This window comes from Epargyreus clarus, unplaced genomic scaffold (assembly GCF_041222505.1).
Source record: "Epargyreus clarus isolate Ecla_fem2 unplaced genomic scaffold, WU_Ecla_fem_2.2 ptg000017l, whole genome shotgun sequence".
NCBI lineage: Eukaryota > Metazoa > Arthropoda > Insecta > Lepidoptera > Hesperiidae > Epargyreus > Epargyreus clarus.
Window position 1 is genome coordinate 733,383 of NW_027332225.1, and position 19,058 is coordinate 752,440.

General features: G+C 33.2%; 1 protein-coding gene across 2 annotated transcripts in view; it reads right to left on the reverse strand.

Moving 5' to 3' along the window:
- Positions 1–18,415, reverse strand: part of ClpX (Caseinolytic protease chaperone subunit) — a 43,256-nt gene extending 24,841 nt beyond the window's left edge. Inside the window, exon 1 of one of the 2 annotated variants that reach the window (XM_073081877.1) lies at positions 17,945–18,415. In XM_073081877.1, coding sequence (XP_072937978.1) covers positions 17,945–18,014 — 70 coding nt within the window. In that variant the 5' untranslated portion in view covers positions 18,015–18,415. The remainder of the gene's footprint in view (positions 1–17,944) is intronic. The other variant, XM_073081876.1, reaches the window with a different exon arrangement.
- Positions 18,416–19,058: the final 643 nt, after the last annotated feature.

The window sequence follows — 19,058 nt, forward strand, 5'->3', positions numbered from 1 at the left end:
GGAAAGTAATGTAGGCTAGCATATATCACTGTCACAATTTAGATGAATCCAACGACACCTTATATCTTAGGAGAACTAGATCTTCCCGCGGCTTCGTTTGCGGTCAGAAGTTGCTAACATCGATTGGTGAGTAGCAAATAACTTTTAATATTTGTATCTATCCTTTAACCTGAATAAGTTTTCCATGAAGTTATGATTTTAGTAGTAGAACCCGTCGTTTGTTTGTGGAGGCACTACCATTAAAAATGAACTTTTTGTTTAGATTTATAAATATATTTTCACCTCGATCCCATTACAAACGAAAGTATGTTTCAGCCTACCAAAATATGTCATTACTTTACGAAATCCATAAGAATCCACCAAGCATTTCGAGTAAATTCACATATAATATCGAAAAACATATCGTAATTTCAAAACGGTCAAGGTTGAGCCTGCTTTCGAGTTTTAGCAGCGCGGGAACGCTTACGAAATGTTATGTGTCCTTTAACGACTGTCTACACTACACAATGAGTGACAAACTTGTTGATACATACTTGAAATGTCTTCACAACATAGTGATACAATACGTCTATCAAACATATTCCGATGTCTGTGTGTCTATGATTGCAAAATACAATTTTCGAAGCTCATATTTTTTCGACACAAAACAAAACACTATCAAGTAACATCTTATATATAAAATTCTCTTGTCACAATGTTAGTTACCGTACTCCTCCGAAACGGCTTTACCGATTTTCACCAATTTTATATGCATATTCAGTAGGTCTGAGAATCGGCTACTATCTATTTTTCATACCCATAAGTGATAAGGCTCGTTCACCCTTAACATTTTTTTATTTATATGGCAACACAACGTTTGCCGGGTTAGCTAGGTTTTTTGTAATATATAGAGCATGCAGTCCATCTAATGGTAATTGGTAACTGCATGGAGCAGGCAGTCCACCTAGCTAGGGGTAATTGACAACTGCAACACGTTAAAATGTGTGATACCTTCTCTAATGATGTAGAGTCGCACTTGAGGTCGGTCACAGATGTGTTGCTGCCCCTTAGGAAAAAGTATCAATTCCACGTGTACATAAGTGTCTCTCCCTTACCCCTCAAACCAGAAAATAGCAGTGCTTAACACTTGTGTTATGGCACACATAGGCGTGGCGGCGATGCCTCCGGAATCGAACCACGAAGATTACAGCTACCTTTAAATCACCGAAACGTAACGCGTAGATTGTTCCGGGTTTGATAACCAGTCAGGCAGAAATTAGATTCCAGAAAATTTTGCAATTTTTTTCATTAAAAAGAAAATGTTATATCTGGTATCATATCCGAATTTTTTATCTTTGAATGCGGCAAGTTAAAACAAGTGCTAAAATTGTATATTGCTTTGACATTATCTACTATGTATAGATCTTATAAGTAAATAAACTTTTGAGTTGACTGTCCTCTTATCACAAAGCACTAATCTTTTGCATAGTTGCCTTCAAACTTGGTACTTACATTATATCATACAGTCTGACCGTCATGATAAATATTAATTAGGCGTTTCGGGTAGACGCTACATTAAATCTTATCTCAGGACCTAATAATAATGTTCATACGTAACATGAACGATCATTACTTAGATTAAATTGCTAATAAATTCGCAGACAGGCATTTAGACAGGCGTTCTAAGTTGCCCTCAGAGGTAGCTTCTCATCTGTGGCGGACCTCCGATAAGGCTCTATCATATCTGGAGTTGATTACAGATATTAATGTGCCACAGTTGCCTCTTACTTTCAGATGGACTGTATGCTCCTTTATTTCTGTAATATAAAAATAAATGTTATTATACTTGAAAGACGTATTGAATTAAATACTACAGAAAAATATTGCGACAAACACAAAATTAATTGCACTCATGCATACAATAATTATACTTATTGGTTTGGAAGTGGTAGAGCAACTGAATGAGTTTATCAATCATTTTTAATTGGTAAATTTAATTCAATGATTAATGAGATTAAATGTACAATATTAAATACAAATACCACTTAACTATGTAGATGAGTCCCATCATTAGAAAATCATTAAATAACTTTGAAGGCCATGTACTTAACATTCAATTGAGAAGTTAACTTTGAATACAACTAAATGTTAGGAAATTTAATGATAATTTATTAAATTACACGTACAACCAAGGATATTCTCAAGATAATTAAAACGACCTCAGAGTAGCGTTTAATTAATTCGAATAAAACTGAAGCTCAAAGAAAATAGGAATGTTTCCTGTTATTGTTGCATTCAGGGTGAATATTGCGTAAACATATTATCTTTGTTTATCGAGGTAGCATAGCAGCCTCCCTAAAGTGAATAAACAAAATTATTTTAGAAACAAAGATAACCCGCCGCGTTAAAAATATATTAATGTTACTCCTATAAATTGACGGAATCAAGCCACCCCTCTTCGTGTCAAATAATGAGCATGTTATATATATACCTACATACTTAAGAATACGCTCAAAAAACATTACCCTCCGCGGTCGGGTAAAATCACTTCAATTCGAGTTATTTTTAGTTAACACGTAATATTAGGTGCAGTAACAATAATCCACAAAATAATTAAGTTCCAAAGTATACCAAAAAATTTCAGCAGTAAGCTGATATAAATAAGAAAAGCTGATATAAATAGAAAATCCCTCTTCTATATGTAGTGGGTTACAGATGTTCATGGTAGCTAGTGATCACTTACCAGTGGATTGCGTGCTCATTTGCAAGTCCATATTATAAAAATACCAAGCAGGGAAAGTAGGAAGTGTAATTATCCTTACAGATTATCTAGCTACGACCGTCTAAACCACAATTACCTTATGCAACTTTAAACACATATATACAAATAAGTAAAGTGTCTGTTTGTAATATCAAAAGATCATGTTTAAACTAATATGCAATTAGTAAAAAGTATTGTCAAAATAATAGCTTTAACTTAAATAATAGCTTTAAATTTGACATTATAAGACTTACACGGTACGAAAAAAAGTAGCATTTTCCGTCGGTGGTCTGTCTCTTTGTTCCGGCAAATCTCCGAAACGGCTGGACCGATTTTGACAGGACTTTCACTGGCAGTTAGCTGATATTATAAGGACAAACTTAGGCTGTTTATTTTAGAAAAAACAAAAACAGTCTACCGCAAAAAAATAAAACGCGTGAAATCTCCATAGAATTTACAGTTACACTATCAAATGCGGGTGAAACCGCAGGTTATAACATAGCTCATATCCAAACCAATATTATAAATGCGAACATGAATTTGTTTGTTTGCTACCCTTTCACGACTTAACTACATAACCGATTGTCATTAAATATTGTACAGACATCAAGAAAAGGAAATAGGGTACCTTTTAACCCGAAAATGTACCGCTCCCAGGGAATAGACAAAAACCTCTGACCGCCAGCGAAGCCGCGGGTAAAAGCTAGTTTTCACATAATGCAAGCTCACAAAGTGGCAAATGGTGGTAATAGCACTAATCGCACAGTTTAAAGCACTTTCGTTTTTACGCGACGGGTATTATGATAGTAAATTACTTGCAATCAATGTGCGTGCACTTTCCTTCTGTTACCTAACACACTAATGGCGTAATAATGACTTCCATATTTTTGGAGACCAAATTGTTACATGTCACGTAAGGCGATTTGTGTGTGTGGCGTTTGGAGCATCGGTGTATAACTAACCTGATACGATTAGCTCCTTAATTAATGCAATGATTATTGCAAAGCATAGGCGTTTTGATATTAGGAATGCTTGACAGTTGAAAGATAGTCAACGTGTTGAAAGATAGTAGAATTTTTGATCATCTTTCCTTCCAAATCCCAAGTCTCAGATATATCTCAGTTATTTCAACCTCATTTTGAGTAGAGTGGTATCCATTTTTCATACTCCGATTTTTAAAAGTTTTAATATATGCAAAATCACATAAAATGCGACAACCAAAAACCAAACTCATATTAGCCATCAAGTACCATCAAGTAGTAATTTTGAACTTTAAAGACAATTCTCAAAGTAATATATATTCTTAATACATTCTTAAGACTTACCTATAACCAGAGCTTTAGTACATCATATTTTCGATCCACTAACCTATCGTCGCTCTAGTAGTATTGTACACAAATACTAAATACGTCACGAGTCACGACCATATAAAACGGGTTTACATTTTTTACACGATCGGTAACCAAACCTTGACCCACTTTCAATTAACTCTACAGTTTAGAAGCTCTACACTTCAATGGAAAAGTTTATGCCAGTCAAACGAGTAGGGGCACTGAAAGCTTTTTAAAAAAATCCTTTATTAAAGACGAACAATTACGAAAACTGGAGTTACATGTTGATTTTCTTTTCTTCAACTTTTAATTAAAAGCAAGGAATAGGACACACTTTTCGTGTTATTATTATGAATACCAATATTGTAGAATTTAATAAATACTAATATTAATAATGTTTTCATTTCGTAAATAACATTTGTGACGTAATCGGTTCAAGATTAAGCCGGGCCGTTAAGAGATCATAAAAATAATGACAATCTTAGTGAAAGTTACTATTTTGAAATCACGTAGTCACTTCAACGTTGTTTATTTATATTGGGTTTAGTTTAAGTATTCTTATTCTAACGTAACTTTATCGTGTAAACTTTTGAATTGTTTTAATCAATTTTTGTTGTGTATATACTTATGTACCTATACCAAAAGATTCCGACGAAATTAGAACCTATTTTTTTAAATCGGTTAAAAATAAAACCAACTCATTACTGTGCCACGGCTGGGCACGGAACTCTTCTCAAATTTTATTATTTTGAGTTACCCTATGGACCCTGGTTATTGTAGGTAGAGTTCGAGAAGCCTTACGAAGCATCCTCAGATATATGTTTATTTATTAAAAACCTTCTTTCACTGTTAAATCACGATGTTTCCTTCACCTTTAAAAGAAGACATAACACACAAAAAATAACTAATAACATAATTGTCCAAGTGCGAGATGACCTCGAATAAGGATGGTTCTGTACGATCCTATTTTCATTTTAATTTGTTATTAGCATGTAAAGCAGCTATACAAAAGTATAGCCATTGCAATAAATGTATGTCTGCCCATTTATACGTTTCAATAGATCCACCGAAAATCGACGAAAACTACCGGTTTTTGGAAACGAACCCCAACCCCTCTAATTTTAACTATTTTATTCTTGGTCTACTTGGTTCGAATGTCGAGATTTTTCCAAAGATAGAGCCCATTAATAGACGGAGACAAAAAAGGCTTAATAATATCATCCCGTTTGAACGCTTTGGGCACGGAACCCAAAAACAGTCATAATCCAAATTACTAGATAATAGCTTCGAAAACTGTGTATCAATGTAATACACACGAGAACCAGTCCATCACAGAATGAAGGCCAGGGCCGACTGACTCATCACCTTGAACTGGTAACATAACATTTTTCTGTCAAAGGTCACTTACATACGACCCAGACATACATAAGGTGATTGTTAATAAGTGGAAATATATCGACAGTGTATTACGTTTACAGAGGTACAAGTTTTAAAGGGATTAAGGACGCTTAAAGGTCTTTGGAGACCCGCAACACAATTTATTATAAGGAAAATAAGAGTCGTAATAATAATACATAATCGTCTATACTAAGAAATAATACTGTATTAACTTTCTGTTTTCGAAAGATCTCTTATTAAAAATGTGATATTATATAACGTACGTATACATATGTTCCTGTTTTTTCATTAACTTGCTTGTAGTCTACAGTTCTACACCTATAATTATAGTGGCATTAAGCTAGCCCTTTATGTGTTTTGTTATACCTTAAATGTATAAATGTTCATTATGTTGGTGTTCAATAAATAAATAAAAATAAAATAAAATTTTATATCGGTCTGTAAGAGCTAATTGTGATAACTTTCATTCAAAAAGTTAACTGGAAGTAGCAAATGATCTTGCAGTCCTCCTAAAGGTCTATACTAGTTATAGTACTTGATATTGGGTATCCTGGGTATAGTGTATAGGACTCCGTGGTAACACTAACAATGCATCTGTAGGTTCAAGTTAGAGCCCTTACCTCACGCATTAAACTGCTGTTACTAAGCAGAAATAGGTGTGTCGACGGTGCTTCGAGAGTCGAACCACAATGGACTCTACCATCCTCAAAAACCAAGTAGAACGAGTTAAGCAAGAACGCTGTTAAATGAACCAAACAACATATGTGGAATTCCTAAAATTAAACGTTAAAAACGATGTAAACTATCAGTGCATGAGGCTTTAGCGATCTAGTACGCTTGAATTGAATACTGACCACTTCATAGTTGTTCCGCGAAGTGGCAATTAATCTAGCAGGCACTTTCGAAACCCTTCAATACCGCAAGTGGCTACTAATGGCTACGAATTGGATATCTATATAGAATAATTGTATGTTTGTATGTGATTTTCAAATTAAAATCAAATGAGAGACCCTATCTCTGAATTTGCAGCTACATTATAAATTAAACGTCTCATGACTGACTTAAATAAATATTTTTATAGGCATTAATGAGACTGAATCTCTTTGATATTTAAATGAATCTACGTATAAATACAAAAAAAAATAGTTACATGACATATTTTAGCCTCAATTCGTTCTTTGGTGTTTTAAATTGTATGCTCTGTTAACTGTCCAACATTGTATCCAAATAAAAAATATGGATATATTTAATGAAAACTGTTTTACAAGTGAGCTTAACCGTAAGCCTGTATATTCCCCGCCAAAGTGCTAGTTCGGTCTGAAGTTGTTGCGAGCAGGTGTAGTCATACAATTTGCTATGGCGACGCGATTCATTTCTATATTCAGAGCGGACTAGCAGTTTTACGCGAACTATACGCAGCGCATCATCAAATATTTGAACCGTATTATTTTCCTGCACACTACTGCAGAGCCAGTGAACATACTACATGTACACAGCTAGAAGCAATATTCCCCACACGTATGCATGAACAACATTACAAACAAGTTAACCAAATGAACTCAACGTATTCCGATGACATAACAGTGTGGGAACTGATTACCGCACCGGTCTCAAATACCATTCAGACCACGGAGCACGGACCACCAGGGGAATGGCTAGATAAACAACACGTTAATAATACAGGTATGGACAACATTTTTTCGGTAAAGCAAACAATATCTTAAACTGAGATATACATATATTATTACATAAATTTAAGTTTGTATTTGCTTACAAATACTAACCAAATATGTTATTATTATATTTTACAAATACTACAAGTATCTCTCTGTATCTTAATCTCAAATTTAGTTTTTGTTGTTTAATATTGAATCCGTGTTATCGCTATAAAAATAATTATTTAAGGTTAATTTTTAGATAAATATTAAATGAACAACTTTACAAACAAGTTAACGAAATGAACTCAACGTATTCCGATGACATAACAGTGTGGGAACTGATTACCGCACCGGTCTCAAATACCATTCAGACCACGGAGCACGGACCACCAGCGGAATGGCTAGATAAACACTATGTTAACGACTTTAGTAAGATAGGTATGGACGACATTTTTTCTGTAAAGCACACAATATCTTACTTTGAGTTATAATATAGATTGGTAGGTAAGTAGGTACACATCTATACTAGATTCTTCAAAAACCACAAGTCTTATCTTGAAATAAACCTGACTTATTCATGACATATTTAGTCTGTTTTGTTTTATTTTGAATTCGTGTTATTGTTACGAAACAATTATTGAAAACGGTATATCGATGTTAATCCACTCTGTAGTCTGAACGGAGTGCTTAGTGTTTGACGACAACCTGTGTTTTACTACTTTGCACTATAATACAAGCATCAAATTTAACGGTTGGTTTTATGAGAGACAAACACAGAAACTTTAACTGAATAACAACTGACATACATGCGAAAGGCGTAGATTTTAATTAAATAATTCCTTTCTGTACGGATTTTGAAAATGTAAGTCTCTTTACAATATTTATAAGATACATGACCTAATAAAATAATTACCTCAATGAAAAGGTGTCAGTGTGATACAGCTACTTCCGAATATCGTGTTAATAATATAATACACGTCTCAAGCACCAAATGCATTTAATTACCATTAATACCATTTTATGAATTTAAAATGTGCATTAAGTTGTTAATAATAATATTTAAACTTGTTTATCTTATGTCACCGACTAGTATGTTAAAAGCAAATTAATTATCTTTATCGTGATCGATATACATATCTTAATATAATTATTATGTCAATTAATACACCAAAGATTTAATTTTACAAGGAATATATTAAGCTATAGTAGAAGTACGAGAAAATCATTCACATCAAATCAAAACTACTATGTAAAGCTGCTGCAGACAAAAGACTGCTGCTGAGAGACTTGTTCCCATATAATTCAATCTCGAAGTAAATCTATCCCTAAGTAAACCCTTAATGAGGCATAGCCATTTGGTATCCTAGTTTAACCTATTATGCCTCGATCGGGCTCTGCCCTGGGGGAGCAGATTTCGCTCCGCCTTCCTTCCCGGGATCGCTTACTGGATGACTAGAGTCGGGACGCTTACTGACTACTAGGTCACTAGCCGGGCGGTTCGAGCTCCCACTCTTGCCGCCCGCAACCCCGGAAGCCCCCTTTTAGTCGTCTCTTACGACAGGCAGGAGTTACCGTAGCCCTATTCTAGTCCCGGAACTACAGGGACAAAGTAGACGTGTCCTAAGGTAGACAAATCCCAAGATAAGTCCGCCATGAGATGACCCTATTATACCCAACTAGACATGTCCGCAAAACCCCATCCCTAAGTAATCGCATATCCAGTTAGACCCATTCCCAGGTAGCTCCAAAAGTACCTACATGCGTGAGCACGTGCATGTACTCGTATATGCACGACTGCACGACTCAACGCATATGTATGCCGAAAAAGTTTAGATATAAACGGACTCCACGCTTGCATAACTATAACCGAAGATTAACTTTTACTTTAATAGGTTACAGTTTCAAAGTGTTCAAAGTTGCAATAACGATAAGTATCGCGTGGTTTTGATTTAGGGATGTCAGCGATACTATGTAGGTAAATAATATGGAATTTTAGTTTATATTTGAACTGGTTTATTCTCAGACTATATTTGAACTACCATCATGTCGCACCGTCCACTATAGCCTTCTTAGTTCTGACACTCCGGTCAAAGAGATCCGGGTTCGATGCCAGGCTGGCCAGGATTTAGATATCGGATTTGAATATCTGTGTGTATAACTAGACCACCCATGTAGGATCCATAACATCCTGTGAAATAACTGAATTAATAAAACAATGCCTAATTATGAATCTACTGTAGATACTGGTCTAAACTTCGTTTCTTCTTTCCGTATGATACTATATTTACTTAATATAATGTAACTGTTGTTGACAACCCTAGAGAGTGCTTCAGACGAGTGGCCTTGACGTAACATTGCCAGTTGCCACTTTCACTTGCATAACATTCTAGATTGTGAACGTTTGGCGAAATTCTACGGTTCCGATTGTGCGGATACGGTGGATAATGACGTCTGCTCGTAGCTCGAGTTTATCCTTTCTAATTTTAGCTAGAGATATGAGATGCTTTGCTGTAGGTCAGGAAGGTCGAACATTGGCTACGATTGTACGCTTGAGTGTTGTATGACATGCAATTAGCGAAACTTGTCTAATTATGAGCGCTATTTGAAAATAGCAAAAGAAAGTGCGCACATCAATTGCAAGGATACTACTCGTATGAATAGAAGTTTATGACAAAAATTCGAACGAACATCGGCCCAAATAGGTACTGCTGATAAAAAGTTGGTGACGTCATATTACCTTCCTACTTAAAATATATAATATAACTTTAAATATATAATCGAACTGCATGAAAGTTTAGAAGACCGGCGGTCGTTGTAAAATGACATTACACTAATTCCCTTATGATCAACAGTGGTTTCTATAGCTCTTAACATCATATTTCGGCATTGTTCAGTAAATAGTAAAAAGAAAACTTAATAAAATGCTTGTAGCAAATATACTATTCAACATAAATTATGTAAATTTTATTTAAAACGAGCTTCCATTGCAGGTCGGACTCCTTGACATGTTTAACTCTTCCAAAATGAGACAAAGCCCATTAAACTAACAAACATCATTTCGTCACGTAGTTCCATTGCTCCAAATGTCACTTGTTTGTCGTGATCGTGACATTCGTGACTACATAATGAGATTAATGAGACAAAGTCATCGTGGAGCATAAACGTTTAGATACTTAAACGTGCGACATTGGTTTTGCCAACTTGCCTAATGACAGTACAGCTTGACTACCTGGCCTTGCCAAATTTGTTCTTTGATAACTTCATTTATATTTGAAGGTTGTAGAATTTGTTATGTTTACTGCTGCAATGTCACTAGCGCAAAATCGAAAAGTCGAAAGGTGCTAGAACCAGTATGTTTCGTACCGTAGAGGCACAACCGCCACATCTTAGCGTGTAGCAGCGTTTAATGGTAAGAGTCTGGATGACGTCTGACTTACATATGAGGCGATGATCATAGTTGTCAGAAGTGGCAAAACCTCTCTGATGAGCTCCGGGTATCCCCCTACATGGAGCTGGCTACAAATTTCGATGGGGTGTTGTTTTTTTTTTCTTTAATAATAATAGATCAGGTTTGCCCATGTAGGTTGGCTCTCCATGTAGGGTTGCCCCCTTGATTTTGAAGGAAAATAGTATTTCTTACAAAAAGTCATAAAAAATAGTACACACTGGTGGCAATCTGAGAAGAATATGATACTTTGTTGAGATATTCATAATATGAAGTGTTAAAATCAATGGTCGAACATAGTATTTTTAACTTTCTGGGATATTTTACCACGATTTTATTAGCTTTCCCTGTATGTATGTAGGTAATGGAATCTTTAAACTCGATTTTTAACCAATAACAATACATGTTTTTAATAATTTTGTCGAATTCTCATCATCAGGATCGTCAGGATTAACGATTTTTCTTGTACGATTTTAGCGTGGTTTTTAGTTTTTAAACTATAATTATTTCTGGTCAATTCCTACGCTCGGACGTTTCAACGCTTCAGTAACCAGTTAACACGAGGTGGAGAGAACGTCTTTTGTTACTTTTACAGCATAAAAAGCTTGATTGATTAATGTCAGTGACAGTTTCAGTTCTCAGCGACAGTTCTTCAAACAACGATCATCGGTGCGTTTATAAGTTATTGTCTTAGGTCCGGTATTAAGAATTAATCGATGAAATGTTGAGACTACCGAAAATCAAGATTTGACAATTTCTTTATTTGTAGATTTTTTTTAATAGATTGTGTTTTAATAAGAGGCGTCAATTCGTAACGACTTTGCCAATTGAATATGACATTCGTGAAATAGGTGTTTTGGTTTTCTTCAGGTGACTTTTATTATTACTAATTATGTTAAGTGGGTAGCCACTTAACATAGTAATAATAAAAGTCATCTTAGTACTTTAGTAGTAAAGTATTACTGGAATTGGTAAAACAACCTCTACTAGACTAGGTATTAACAACTAGGTATACCTACGCTATAGTTAGGGATTCTCGAAGAGTAGACTAGAGTACGTAACAACTTTCATGAGAAATCTAGTGACAACTCACGAGGAAGTTTGTGACAAACATTTGTTTTGTTTCGCGTCTTTAAACCTGTAACTGTGTTTTAGCGCGAATTTACCAGGAATAAGTGGCACAAGGTAAGGTCACACTAATGCTATTGTTTTCACTTAAAGGTCAAAAGATTTTGGATCTGGTGAGAAGTATTCAACTTTAACAGGCCGAATTTATATATTTTAAGCCTTCCCATTACTACAGAGAATAATCCTTAATTATTTACTTTTTGTTCAAATATCTAACCTATTTCCCCATTTAAACTACCTCATTACTACGATTCCAGCTATATTCCTATAAACATAGGATGACGAACTACTGAAATGAAAGTGTAGGTATATCAAAAAGGTTTCCATTCTGAAGAGAACGGACAAAGAATGAACATTTACCCGTGAATCTGTCACGGTATTATTTAACGTATAAACATACAATCACACACATAACATGCTTCAGGCATTGGTAAGCTACGGTAGGATTAACTAATCTCATTAACCAGAGTATTATGGCCATATAGAACGGAATATCTCTTGTTGAAAGATTTATCTTACATGCGCTTTCAATTACCAAGCATCTTTATCTAATAAATTCAATTATTTCTTACGCACTCTCTCCGCTTGGCTGAAAGATTCTATTAAAGTTAAGCTAGTTCTATAACAGTGGAAATAAAACGGAAGGAACTTTCATTGACTATCTATATCTGCCTTCGGTATTTCTTGCTGCTCTAGTATAGGTACGGACGTTCCTATTGTTGCCTAAAGCTCGGGAGTACTATAGTGTGGTCAAATCCCATTCCCAGTAATCGAATTACGAGGTGCGTTGCAAACTTCGTTTGATAAGGGCATTGATGATAAAAAGGGTAGGGTGGTGTTGACTCCTCGTTTTTTGTCGAATTCATGTTTATTATAAATCAATCATAACCACTTGTTCTATGGGCGAAAAAACATCGCGAGGAAAAAAGCCTTAAGACATGTAGTCCTAAACTACAAATGCGTGACTAGCAATAAGATAAGCACGCAATCCTCCCCTATTATTTACACGTCGTTCCAAAAACTTTTTTGTATTTTCATTTATTGATTTTTTATTTATTTAAAAAATAAGTCAGATTGCCTTTTATATTTATTATTTATTATATTTACGGACGCAAGTATTATTTTCTATTACTGTATAATGTCTCTTAAAAACAATTTTCCAGTACTTAACTTTTTATTGAAACATTTTCCTTATTTAATTTTTAAATTATTTAAATTAATTTAATTTAAGCTAATATCATAATTTAAAAAACTACAATTAACTTATTTTTGAATAAGTACTTAAATTACGTATTTTGATTTAAGTACTTAAATAAGTACTTAAATCAAAATACGTACAGCTTGAAAACAAATAATAATTATTTTAATTAGAATTAAAAAAATATATAATTCATAATAATTTATAAAGAAAATTGCGACACCATTCTTAAATTCATATAATAAATAATGTACCTATAAAATGTTTTTTGATTTAGATGAACGTAGAAATTCCACAATTAGAACTTGATCTGTTGTTTTGACGACTACTGTCGTCATCACACAGAATAACAATTTATTTTACGAGAATTCTATAGCAGTTTTGATATGCCTATACAAAAAGTAGGTATATCTAAATAAAGGTCATCGTCCTATTGATTAGCAACAAACCTCAGACTACGATTTGAAAATAAAAACAATAGCAGATCAATGAACTTGATAAAGTCGTCTTAGGTATTTCACGCAGTGCAAATAGATAGTTAATGGTGCTTACACACTGTCCATACGACTAAGATTTATCATTACTAGAGAGCGTTAGTGATATTCATAAGATAGAAGTCTACGAGGACTTATTACAAATAATGTTGATGTAAGGTCGTAGTTAATGTAATCGTACTGTAATTGGAAGTTTAATTATTAGATAACCTATTAGATTTTCTATCGCATAAAATTTGCAATATACGTACCGTTTATAGTGCAATGAAGATAAAGTACCACTATTTGTAACAACTTGGTCGATCGAATTGAAGATCGAATCATGGAATTGATAAGTCTAGTTTTTTTATTCCAATAAATAAATTAATTGCTTCAAATGCCTTCTTTACTGGATTTAAAATGATGGCCACGCTGGATTTAAAACGTTATAACCTCGTATTTTGAAACCGTAAACTAGAATTTCAATGGGCAATCTATCGTAACACAATCAATAGAATCATTTTTTTCCAGTGCTTCAAAGCGACATTAAGACCCTTCAGAAAATTTCACTTTCGTATTACTCTTGCAAATGACTTGCATGTAATATTAATATAAGTTAATATCTTTATTTCTTATGAGTGTGTAAAATCACTTTCATTACAAATATGGTAATCACAAATCATATATAAGTTTAATGTCATTTAACCTCCAATTAATTACTAAATGCTCGAATTTATTACAATTAATTCTGTCACAAGAAATAAATAAAATTAGAATCGAAGTGTGACATAAATAAAAACATATAATTTATTGTTTTAAAAACCACCACAGACAAAGCTACTTTCAAGTTTCTACTCGCGACAAAGGTTTTTGTAAAACAGACATGGCCAAAAACTTAATGACAAAATTTATCTTCCCTGAAATATCGACATATTTTAATCTCAAATCGGTTCTCACTCGTTATAGAGGCAAATATTAGTAATAAAATATTTTATTGGTGACAAGTCATTCGTGGAAGAAATAGCACATGTGCGCAATTTATATCTTATTGTTACTTGCACGAGTGACAATCTGGTCGCGCTATTTTCTTGCAATTCAGCCACCGACGTCAAAAATTCATAACTTACAGCGCATGTGATATAATTAGAAAATTCAGTAGACACGACACGTGTCCGAATAAAGGGAATGCCCTATTGGCAACGGGCCGAGAGGCGTTTATGATATTATGTTGTATCTATAGTGAAGCAATCAAGTTTCATAAAATCGTGCACACAAAAGTTGTCGTGCACATAGATTTAAATATACTATATAAAAAAATATTTTTACATTCCGTAGAAAGCCATTTATTCAAAAATAAACAAGTAATATAAACAACCAAAGTGCAACACATTGTGCACTATGGATTCTGTACCTACATTATATTGTATTTGTACAATAAGATAATTTTTTGCTTTGGGATTCGCAGCGCAAATGCGACCCCGCTTTCACCGGTTTGATTGGGGTTTTTATTATCCGCTTTAAATATTGCAATGTAATTACACATTCTCCTCCTTATATCCCCATCCCTCCCATTTTTTTATTCCTTAATCTTTTTACGTTTCATTCCTTTGGATATCTACCAAAAAAAAAACGAAACAAAATATTGCCTTTTAAAAATAGGACACTACTGGAGTGATAGATGGTGTAGGTTTAATAATACCATCCTTAGTGTAAGTGGCCCTGCAAAGAATATTTCTGTACTCTACAAAAGAATGCACTGGTTAGACTAGTTTGTAGAATGTTTTTATATTTCTTTCTGCAATAATGAGCTCCTTTTAAATTAACATCTTGAAGGCCTGACGTGATTCTTTTTTTTTGACAGTACACCAGCCATTACATATAAATATACAGGTGTTTGTGTAACCGTTATAACTGCACCAACCTGTTAACCAACTTTGATGGTTGAACATGGTACCAATTCTGATATCATATGAATGAAAAAGTCTCTACTAATGACAAATATATCTGTTTTTTTGGATCTTAAAATAAGGATAGCAGTTCTTGCAGATGGAACTGCAGACTAGTTAAAAAATGCAATATTCGTATATAGAAGTTAGTGTTAGACAATTGCATTATTCCAATTTAAACAGTACTAATATATGATAACTTTACATTTAATAATATGTCAATATATGACTGACAAGCACACCTTAGACCACATGACAAACACAAAAGTCTTACATGGTTTAGGTCAAACTTTACATATGATCAAGCATTCTGCATTTTACCAAACCTTGACACATTACTTACAAGAGAGTGATGTAAAACATGATTTATTCTTGTCTTATGCATAAGCTGTTTGTTGTTTATTCTGGTCATGTCCATTACACAAAATGGACAATGGCTGTACCTTTTGTACTGCAGATGTCATTGAGATAAAACAGAATTGGTGTCAACATCTTGCAACAAGCAGTTTTGTGCCAATACGGGATAAGGATTTCTAATGCATTGAGTACTGAAATGAATCTTATGACCCTGCTAGTAGATTATTGTAATTCAAATTACAATTGTCTTGTTTGAGCGTTAGATTTTATATGGTTGAATATTTTTATAGAATATGTACTAATAAGGGGTTTACTTTGTTTGTACAACTAATAAATAAATAAATAAATAAATCAAAATATTCTTCAAAATAAATGACACCTCAAGGGAATTATAAATATGGATTCAAGTGACATCAATTTCTATTTTAATTTATAATAATTAATTCATATTAATTAATACCACTCATACAAAAACTGAGTAGCAAATTATTACTATCAATGCAAATTAATTTAAATTAATGCCTTTATAAACAAGGATACAAACTATTATCTCAACACATATCATAAATCATAACTAAACAGCTAAGTCATAAAAAGTGTGGTGACTTCTATAATTTCAATGCAATGTTGTTCAAAATATGCATTAAAAATATGAATATCAAATTCAAAGTATTGCAATATTAAAAACCCTACATTTCACTTAAGATGCAAGTGAGCAGTGATAGCCTAGCGGCCTTTCAATTTTGGGTCCAAAGTTCAAATCTACCTACACCTATAAATTTAAAATTTATGTGCATATCAAAAAATACTTATCATTCAGTAAAATGATCAAGTAGAACATTATTAGGAAACTTACAGGCCAGAGTTCTTTAAAAAACATTTTCAAATTCACACTTTATTTCTGTAGACCAAAACCTCTCACTCACAATGAGGAGGTGTGTGCTCAGCAGTAAAAATAATAATGTGACTACAAACAAACTTAAGATAAAATGACTAGATTTCATCAAGATCTATATATGTGATTTATTATTATAAAGGCAGTCACATTAATAAAAAAAACAATATTATATTTTATAAGGCATTAATGACAGTGTGAAAGTCTAAATAGAAACCAATAAGGTTTTGTTTTTCTATTCCTTATAAGTACAAATTCTCACTTGATATCTCACAATCATACACAGAGCATATTTCTCCCACATATACTTTCTTATATACCCAAGTACTCCCATAATAAAATTCAAATTTTAAAATAACCAACACCAATTAAACAAAATCTTGCCAAAATATAAAAATGAATTGATTTTGATAGATTTCATTTATTACCCAACCCTTTACCCATTTATTTACATTACGAACCATATCCATTTGTATGACTGAATCTCAAGTATAAAATATCTAACAAGTAATACACAGAACTATATGAGAATGCCCCATAAGATACTAATATAGATGTGAACTATAGTGAAGTGTAATATTTTAATAATACATTTTATTTCCTCAAGTGTTGTTATATTCCAAATAAGGAATTTATAAGAGATTTTAAAACATATTTTTTCCTTTATTACAATCAGCTGACATCTATGTTATCATACTTTCAGTTACTCATAAGTTTTGAATAATTTTAATTTCAATTTTTCATAGAATTATTTTGGTTTCCTTATAATAATTTTACATAAAATCAATTCAATATCACTGTAAAATATTGAGTATTTTAGTTTTAGTTTAATGATCACTATTTTTTATATTGTGTGTATACATGCAAATTGATGCAATATTATGCACAAAATTCTAACAAGATATTAGAATTTAATACATGATGAGAGATTTCAATGTCAAGCTTGATATTTATTTAATGTTAATGACCTTGTTGTAGAAACCGGTTTTAAAAGTAAAGAAGTTGTTTTATAACAATTTGCAAAAAAATGAGCTTGGAATAGAATGACTTGATTTAACCTCTTATTTTCGCACATATAATTATATCATAGTCAACACAAAAAAAAAGCGGGAGTATATTTTTTTTTAAATTCTTATTCTATGATATAACCTGATACACATCCATAGTTTACTTTATTCAGTGATTTCAATGCACCGATAAAACAGTACGCATGATATCATATGACATTTGCACGCGTATGCTTTTAATTAATACGTAGATAAACCTATGACGTTGTGTTATCAAACATCAGTAACATTGTAGTCAACTGCGACATACGATTCTGGAACACGTCCAACTTCTGTAACACTATCAACAAAGCACGTATACCACTTACCCGATGTCAACTGGGAATTTCTGACTGCAATCCTCCCCACGGAAACGAAACTCAGTCTTACGCTACTCATTGTTCTGATTTATCAATACACGACACTATTCACATCGGCCCACCACCCAACGGAGCGAAACACGAGCAAAATTGAAATGCTACAAGTCGTAATTGCGAGTTAACAATTTTTATTGTATTTGTTTGTCAGTGAGAGGTACACTGTCATGACGCAACACTTTTAGTCAACAACATCGACACTACTCGATAATAAAAAAACACGCGCTACGCCGTAATCACGAAAACTGCACTTTCCTGTTTCTTTTTTGTACAATTTTTTTACAGAATAATTTTATTTTAGGAATATTTGAGCGGCCATACTGATGTTCACAGCTGATTTTGATGTGTGAGAATTTTCTTTACTGTCTACCACGTTGTTTCGAATTTCGATACTTTTGCCATCTAGTGTTACGATCGAATGAAATATGAACGAATGAAACTGTTTTATCGACATTGTAGAAGTTGCGCTAATATATTTACAGATGGCGCTACTATTAAAATATTTTTAATAATTAAGTAAACATTGATTAATTTCTCTTAAAGCCATTACACCACATTTTTTTTAATTGCAATAATAAAGTACTTCCCAAAGAGTATAGTAACCTATCATTCAGGTACCAATTAATATGTCAAGGCTTATTTTAATTTAGCAAAATACTTATATTCTGAAAAGGACACCGCATTAAATAAAGAGTATTCGCTTCGGGGATTTCCCTCAAAGTTTCGTGACGTATTCCCTGAAATTTTGTGTGAAACAGAATGCTACTTGCTATTACCTTGTGCACCTACTATACGCCGCCCGTGTAAGAAATAAATAATTGTGTTTAACCACTGTTTTAAAAGATTTATTGCCAGAAACATCCTGATGTTTCTAAGATTTATTTGATACAATATCTGTCTCACTGAATAAAAGTATCGAGTACAAAATTATCGGTATCGAAATACAACGGTACCTCAAAGTATTAATGCTTTTAATATCCCTAAACTTATACATTCAATGGATGTTTTAATGTGAAAACCTCTGAGTCAAAACTTACAGCGATCAGTGAATTTATTCAGAATAAAA